At 30.7% G+C, this 8,726-nt stretch overlaps 1 protein-coding gene across 1 annotated transcript; it reads right to left on the minus strand.

Moving 5' to 3' along the window:
* Window positions 1-642: 642 nt before the first annotated feature.
* LOC145933963 (uncharacterized) lies at window positions 643-8,336 on the minus strand. Its single transcript, XM_083034050.1, has 8 exons — window positions 8,292-8,336; window positions 3,704-3,902; window positions 3,036-3,275; window positions 2,921-2,968; window positions 2,002-2,040; window positions 1,660-1,895; window positions 1,392-1,551; window positions 643-886 (listed from the first exon to the last, which is right to left on the minus strand). Exons 2-8 carry the CDS (start codon window positions 3,900-3,902, stop codon window positions 675-677), a joined length of 1,134 nt encoding a protein of 377 aa, XP_082890176.1. The 5' UTR covers window positions 8,292-8,336; the 3' UTR covers window positions 643-674.
* Window positions 8,337-8,726: the final 390 nt, after the last annotated feature.

Raw genomic sequence — 8,726 nt, forward strand, 5'->3', positions numbered from 1 at the left:
TATTCTGTACACAATTAAATGTAGATAATTAATTATTAGTTCGAAAATTTATCTTTATGATAAAATACTAAATACAAAATGATCAAAACCTAAGATAATACCTGATGTCTTGTCGAATTAATCGATTAAAATAATGAAATATGTAATGAAGGGATAAAGCAATTGGAAAGGACATATTGGAAAGTTTGAAAAAATACAATGCATATTTTTAAACTTTATAATTCAGAATATATATATTTTAAAACGTCTAAATAAACATATATATATATACGTATGTGTATTGTTATATAATATTAATATTTTTTATGTATAATATTAAATTTTTTTAGTGCATAAATTTTCTGTACCAACATTATAAGGCAACTTAATAAAAATAAACTAAATAAATCAAATAATTACGAAAATAAAATAAGTATTTTAGCAAAATGATATATTTAAACGACATGTTTTGAAGTTTTAAAATAAAAATAACTCTCAACTGAAATAAAAACAAAAATAAATACTGATAAATGTACACTAAATTAAATAAAACAAAAATGATAAATGCAAATAGTAGTAGCAGAATAATCAAATTATTTGTATTTAAAACAAATTATTTGTATTAAAACATTAAAGCCTTGCTGTACTTTTAATTTTTAATAAATGTAAAACAAATAATAACGCCAAGTTGTATCTTAATCATGAAGTTCTTTTTCAGAAACGGAGACTGTTTCACAAGCAGAGCCTGTTTCACAAACGGAATCTGTTTGACACACAGTGTTTTGTGTTTTCTTTTTCGGTTGAAACTTGTTACTGCGTTCTTTACTTCTAACTAGCCAATTTTTTATTACTTCTATGATATCCGATTCTGTTGCAGATTTTGTCTTAGAGTTCAGTCGAACAACACCTAAAATCATACAGTGAATATAAAGCTACGTACGCATATGAGGCGAGCCTTACAACATAACTGTGGAACGTAACCGGTGTAAACAGATCTGCGAACTTTAATGCGTAACATCATCGTATAATACACGTATTACAGGGTTACAGCTTGAGACTCGGAGTGACCTACTGATTGTCAGTATTTCTGCGTCGCACGTAAAATGATGTTACGCATTAATGCAATTACGCAGTATTGGATACAACGTCAGACTTTCCTATAGATTGTGTGCCACAAACCTATAGGAAACTATAAATAAAATTTATAAACTATTATAAACTATTAAATAAAAAAAGGAAGTGAATGAAGGAATGAAAGTTATGTAACAAAATTAAATTCAAATTCAAATTTTTCTATTTAAGCATCATTTGATTATGCAACACGATTACGTTGCGAGGCTTGACTCAAGCGTGTGTACATATATGTGCTTATAATTGTTTTGATGTAGAGTATATAAAATAATATATTTTACCAATGATAACTTGGACGAACTTTAACGATTTAAAAGCTTTTTTTTGCCGAGCTCCCTCCCAGGAATATAGCATCCCAACTTCGTTTGAAATTACTCTCAACATAATGCCTTTGATTACATGGGGAAGATCTGTGCCTCCAATTAAACGCAATTGATGACTCTAAAATATAAAATTTACAAAATAATAGAAGTTATTTATTAGAAAATAATTTTTGTCATGTAAAATAAAATCTAAATAATATATAATAAGAGATAATTAAGTACACACCAGTGCATGTATGTTATCAGCTGAACTAGATAGCCATTCTTCCATCGACATTAGTTGCTGCTCTGTAATGACTGGAAATGATTGTAGTAGAGTCTTAACAGTCGTATTAGTGTCATCATTTAGTTCTGGCTCATCAGTATATCGGGCTTTTTTTACAAGTATATTAACATTACTTATAAGGTCATTTAATTTTAGATTAATCAGATGAATTTCTTTAAGAAATTGTCTTCTGAATTCTGAAAATTCTGAAAGTTGAGTTGTATTAGATATTATTAGAATATTATACAAAAAGGAATATTTAGAAAATACAAAAACATATAAGGAATGAAAATAATTATTTACCAGCATTGTGAACGCTGTCGGTAGTTGGCTTGAAGTTATCTTAAAATAACAAGAAAATATTATCCATTTAATTAATGATGGTTATTTAATGTAATTGTTGTTGTATAACAACAAACTTGTTATATTAAGGCCGGTAATACACGAGTGGATTCAATGCGGAGCAGAAAAAGTTTCAACACATATATTCCTATGATAGTACACTACGGCGGACTGCGGTAGGCCTGCCGTAGCTATCTATTATAGGAATACATGTGTTGATGACTTTTTCCGCTCTGCATTAAATGTACCCATGTGCTACCGGCTTTAGAGTGGAATAAATTAATATACTATTAGAATTGAAAAAACATCAATGTTATGTTTTAAAATAATTAATTTTTTAAATGTACATATATATTATAATTGAATATGTTACCTAAAACAAAAGTAGATATTTAAATGTAAATCGCTAAGCCGTGTTCAGACTTGCTGCACATCCGTGTATTGTATAATTTTGAATTATAAGTAATGGTGCGATAAAGGTATACGCAATAAAATTATTTCCCGTTGCTTTACAGCATAATCTATATTTTCGATTAATAATACATATGAATGATACGTTGTTCACAGATTTATATGAAACCAAAGGGATGAACTTGCAACGGGCTTATGCAATGCGTGCACATCTAAACTTGCCTATTCATTACCATATCATTTCTATTATATGTTAGCGAAATAGTGACATTGAACGGAGAAGCCCGTTTGTTTATCATTGTATTCAATTTTTGATTTACAAGGTTATAACGGGTCCCATCTTAATTGTGATGTTATGAGGATACGCGACAAACCAGTACGCGGCTTTGGAATTTGTTTTCTTCAGTATATTGATCTAATTAATAATCCAAATATTTTATATGAAGATTCAAGTTTCAAAAATACTTACTATTAGTAATATTTTGATCTTGACTTTCCGTTGGAGAGCGATTACTATCTGTTAAATATAAAGAAAATTACTTTTTGCACAAAACGAATTCTTACTAGAAAAGTAATCATTTTACCGTGTTCAACATGTCTGTTGCCAGAAAGTGGAAATGATGGGTACGTGTTATTATCTTCATCAGACGTATCACAATTAGACTCATAGGACTTATCAGTATCTGAGTAATCCTTGTGTTTATTCGTGCCTTGTCTCCGCTTATGTATTTTATTATTTTTTTTCGTTAAAATCTCCGTATGTGATGAAAGATCGTCTGTATTTTGAGCTTTGATTGCCTTTTTTTTAGCAATTTTTAAATCACCTAAACAAACATTACTTATGTATCCAATAACGAACAATATAACTAATAAGTAGCACCATTTGTTGTACATTATAGAATAATTGTTAAACAAGTGTATGGTACGAAATAACGATGTTAATTGCATGAAGTTGCTAAATATGTACAGAACTATTCTGCATTGCAGAACTTGTTATAATAAATTTTTGATAATTATAAATTTTAAGAGGATATTCCATGAGTACGTCATGGCGTGGCATGTTTATGTACATCAACATCCTGCGCCGTGACGTATTCATGTCCTCTTTAATGTTGTATTAATAATATAGTTTGTGTGTGTGTGTGTGTATGTGTGTGTGTGTGTGTAATTCTTTATTAAGTTAATGATTTATTTTTTATAAAAATTTTACATAATATAAATTTAATATAATATAAACAATATTTATATTTACCGTATGTGCCTAAAATAATTGCTCCGTATTTCATCCATCTCGAGTCAGGACTATGCTGATTTTTTATTGCTACTTTAATAGCTGCAGTATCGTAACTTTGTGGTGGCCAATAGCATGCAGATTCTTTTATCAGAAACCATTTTTTCGGTACTGCCTCAACAGTATCATCCTCTTTGAATCGAACGACAAGCCAAGTCATCTATACACACATATTAATAAACGCTTAGAAATTCCTAAAACTTAAATTCAATCATTAAAAACTTTTCCAATAGACAATGAAATAAACAAATCGAAATATGCCAATTGAGAAAAACTATGATTTAGCAAATAAATCAAGATCACTTAAAGAATAAAATAAATATCATAATTGAAACTTTTTCGTTACTTTTATCCTCAACATACTGATAATTTTTTATTTTAAAATTTTCGTGGGCTAGGGATATTTAGATTCAGTGACTTGATAATCTATCAGTAATCAATTTCAGACCCCAATCCAAATTGCACTTTTATCTATATGGTATATCTCAGCGAATATATTTAGGTGGAAAAAAATTAGTTATAAAATTCACACAATTTAACAAGAGGATCTTTTTCTAAAATATAATTATCGAAGACTAGAGAAAAATAATATTTTTTTAAAACAAATAAATACACGTAATAAACAGATTAATAAATTTAAATGAACAAGAAATTCAATGCGAAACTGATTAATTATTATTATCATATATTTGAATTAATTATATTTAGAGACCTTACACTAATTAAAGAAGAAAAATAACTTACAAAAATAATTTTTCGTTAGCTTATATGTTATTTTTCTTTTCTAGCTAGTATAAAGTCTCTAAATATTTAAATTAAAAATTATCAAATATTTTATTTCTAGCTAATTATTGAAGAATGTGATCAATTATTATCATCATGAAACTATTTAAGACAATTATAAATGCAGTAGAGGAAATGCAATATATTGATCATTATATGGTAAAATTAGTAATTTTCTTTTGATCTTGTCAATTCTCCACATTTGAAATATAATATTGCATTTTATAATAACTTTAATATCAAATAATGAAGAAAAACATGGTTTTGAATAAAAATCTTTGTGTGGAATATACTTGATTCCTATTAAAAATATTTCATTTTGAAGCAAAATTTAGTATTTCAACGATAGTTGAATCATCCAATTCAACAAATCGATCAGCTACTTTTAAAATATTTAAGCAATAATTAATCGTTTTAAGTTTCCTGTACTGCCGAGAAGTGCAATTATTTATTAATAGACCATTAAAATGTTCCTGCAATAAAGTTATGGAATTATCATTTGTAAATTGTATTGGTTGCAAAAAATTGTGGCGGTACTCGCCACAAGAAGCGCGGCGACGCTTCCGTCGTCGCCGCCAGGCGGCGCGCGCCAGGAAACTAATCCGAAGATGAAAGACGGCGCGGAGGCTACATAAACGCGCGCCGCGCAGTACCGAAAACCTCCGCTAGGCGTCGCACGCCAAGTTTCCTTTCCCGAAAGTAAGAAACAGTGAATCGGGTATATAACGAGGACCCCCGCAGAGAATAATAGATTCTGCCCACGCATTATTACAGCGCTCGGCGCTCCCCAGAAAGAAGTCACTTCATCTCTTCAGCAAGAGGAATCAACAAGCAGGCGTTACGCGCCAACAACCCGGCGCCTCCTCGCCTGCCTCTGGCGCCCTGCGCCTCGACACAGGCGTTACACGCCAACGACCCGGCGCCTCCTCGCCTGCCTCTGGCGCCCTGCGCCTCAACACAGGCGTTACGCGCCAACGACCCGGCGCCTCCTCGCCTGCCTCTGGCGCCCTGCGCCTCGACACAGGCGTTACGCGCCAACGACCCGGCGACTCCTCGTCTGCCTCTGGCGCCTGTACGCCGTGGTCGCAACGATGGCACAAAATCCTAGGCGTTAGGACATTCCACCACTTCAACAAGGACACTGGCGGCAAACGTCCACGATCAGGCGACAAACGGGGAGGACAAGTTACATATGTACTTATCGACACAGACACGTAAACACCTGTAAATATAATGTGTTAACTGCACTTAAGAATCTCGTCACTGCGCACATCTCAGCATCCAACTACCTGTCCCTACCTCTGCGAGTATAAAATAGTAGTATAAGACCTACAAAATTATTATCCTCACTAACTCTACACACAACTTGTTGTAGCTGCTGCGAATGTCTATGGATATACTTTTTTAACTTTTGCATATAGTTTTCGAATGGAAAAGCACTGAATTCATCAAGTGAACCAAATAGGCGCACACAATCACTTAAATGCAATAGACTATGTATGTTGTGTGAAATAAAAGCGGGTCCATAAATTTTAATTGAATTCTTAATAAAATATTTTATTAGGTCTTCGGCATATGAAATATAATTCTCAACTTTTGTGTACTGACTACTTATCAATATTGAGCTGGCTAAACTTAGCGTAAGAAAATTATTATACTCTTTCAATGGTATTACTTTCTTCAAAACTACTGAACCTGTATATAATAGAAAAAGTCTAAATTCGGTTGCCTTAAACCTTTTACATTCATTTATTGGCCGAGTTTTTCTTGCAAATTCACAAGGAATATATTTTTTTAAGACCTGAAGATTGTCGTTAATTTTATTGATACTCGAAGCACGTAATTTATGGGGAGGCTTGCCAAATATCCATCCATAACGCTTACAACATAACAACCTTTTTGTTGCACCTAATAGAAGATTATGCATATAATCTAAAGGTACATTGTCAATCATATTAAAATTGGGAATTTGAAGCCAAAGTGTTTCTCCTGTATGGTGTTCGATTTGAAGGGTATTTCTAAATGAATGATCTGTTCTTTTTTTATAATTTTCAGTTTCAACAAAGCATAAAACATTATTAACCATGTCCCCTTCCTGATCACACTTCGTACATGAAAAATAACCTGAATGACCTTTAATAGATAAAATATGAGATTTGGCTGGGGTATCACAAATTAACATTGAAATTTTGAATTTACATAAAACAGATTGTATCATTATTCCATTTGATAATTCTATACATTCTTCTACAAATTCCTTTAAAAATTCATTGGCTTTTCACTTCCATAATATAAAGCTATTATAAATACTTGATTTTTCAGATTTTTAATTGATTTAACTGTACCCAAAATTGGCCAAAAGGAACTTGACGTGCTTTTTGTTAAAGGCAGCCCGTCAATATTAATTGCGAGAAAAAATTCTGTATTTTGATCAACAATTATATTATGCTTCAAACATAAAGAATTTAGTGACCAAAATAATGAAATGAATTATTTAAAGAATTAGATTTGCGGGGTGTTTTCAAAATTGTACGTGGATCAGCTGGTAAGATATTAGTCAATGATGGTTCTTCACGTAGTATATCTAATAACTGTTTAAATGCAGTTAAACTAATATTTCTGTCAATGGACCATTTTCCTAATTTTGTGGAGAGATTCCTTAGGCTTTGCAAATAATGGAAGTGAAATATTAGTATCATTACGTTGCTGTAAATCATGAAGAAAAGAATAATTATTCAAATTATTGCTTTGACTATTTATTAAAATGTTATCGTTATTTAGAAAATCATTATTATCATTGTTATCAAAAACAATTTCATTTTCAACACTACTCTTATATATTTTTTCATAATTCTGATTATAATGTTGATCTGAGATTATTTCATGATTTGCTAATTGATTTGTTTCACTAATCGTTGCTAATGACAAACGAAGTTTTTCATTAACTTTCCGACATAATTTTTCTCTTTGACTTTTTTTATTAGGCATTTTGAATTATATTAAGAGAGACACAAAGAAATTAATAGATAAAAGTGCAGTAAAGGTTTATAGATCCGAATGATGTAATGAAGTTGAACGTAATATCCTCTAAAATATAAAATAATTTATGCTTGTATACAGAACCTTTATAGGATAGCTGAAACGAACAATATTAGAAGGGAAATTAAAACTTCATATATAGCAAATTGTTTGAATATGTTTGAACTTATATTATTTATAAACTATAAATAAGCAATATATGTAGATTTTATTCATTACTTATATGTAGTGTAAATGTATATCATAGAACTATACATTTTATGTTAACAAATTTACCCACACAGCATGCATATTCAAAAGACGTTCCGAAGAAAACCCGAAGATATCTTTAGGCGATAAAATCACCTAAAGATATCTTCGGGATATCTTCGGAATGTCTTTTGAATGTGCATGCTGTGTGGGATACTAAATTGGAATTTAAGAAATAAAATAACTTAAAAATTGGACCTAAACAGAATTGAAAATAATATTATATTTGTATAACAATTGAGAAGTTTGTACAACTTTTTAAAAGCAATAGAATTATGCATTTTATATTAACAAATTTGCATAATTTTTCTGTATATTATTTAAATTAATTAATTAAATAAATTATTCGACTAGCATGTTATTAGATTAATTGTAAGAAATAAACATGAAGAAAAAATATTATATTGTAACAATGCTTAATTTACACCGTAAATGAAGCAGTAAATGAAATAATATAAGACATATATACGGAACTTACCGCTTTAATTTTAATAAAACTATATACTGTCTGCTACTGTTCCACGAAATAGTTGTTTTCACACAACGCACAATCACTTTAGACAAATTAAAACGTCGTACAAGCCGTTTTGTATATTAGGTTTTTCAAAGTGTGGCGTGCTGCATGAAAGACGAACGTGAGATGAGACAATAATGATCCGAGCCAAGGAGAGCAGTGAAAACAAATGAAAACTGTCTCCCAGTGGCTCACAACTCACGCAGCGCAACCAACTCATCCACCATTAGTAGAGAATATACATCGTAATTGGTTTACGATGCCAAAATTAAAAGAATAATATTTATTAGCGTTAAAGCGCATAACTCGCTGCAAAATACTATATTCGCAGTATATATAATTATTTTTTAATATTTACAAAAAGTATAGAATTAATAGCTTTTGCGCTTATTGTCAAAT

This window comes from Prenolepis imparis, unplaced genomic scaffold, assembly GCF_030444845.1.
Source record: "Prenolepis imparis isolate NDT839.2.m4 unplaced genomic scaffold, iyPreImpa1.0 SCAF_3, whole genome shotgun sequence".
Lineage (NCBI taxonomy): Eukaryota > Metazoa > Arthropoda > Insecta > Hymenoptera > Formicidae > Prenolepis > Prenolepis imparis.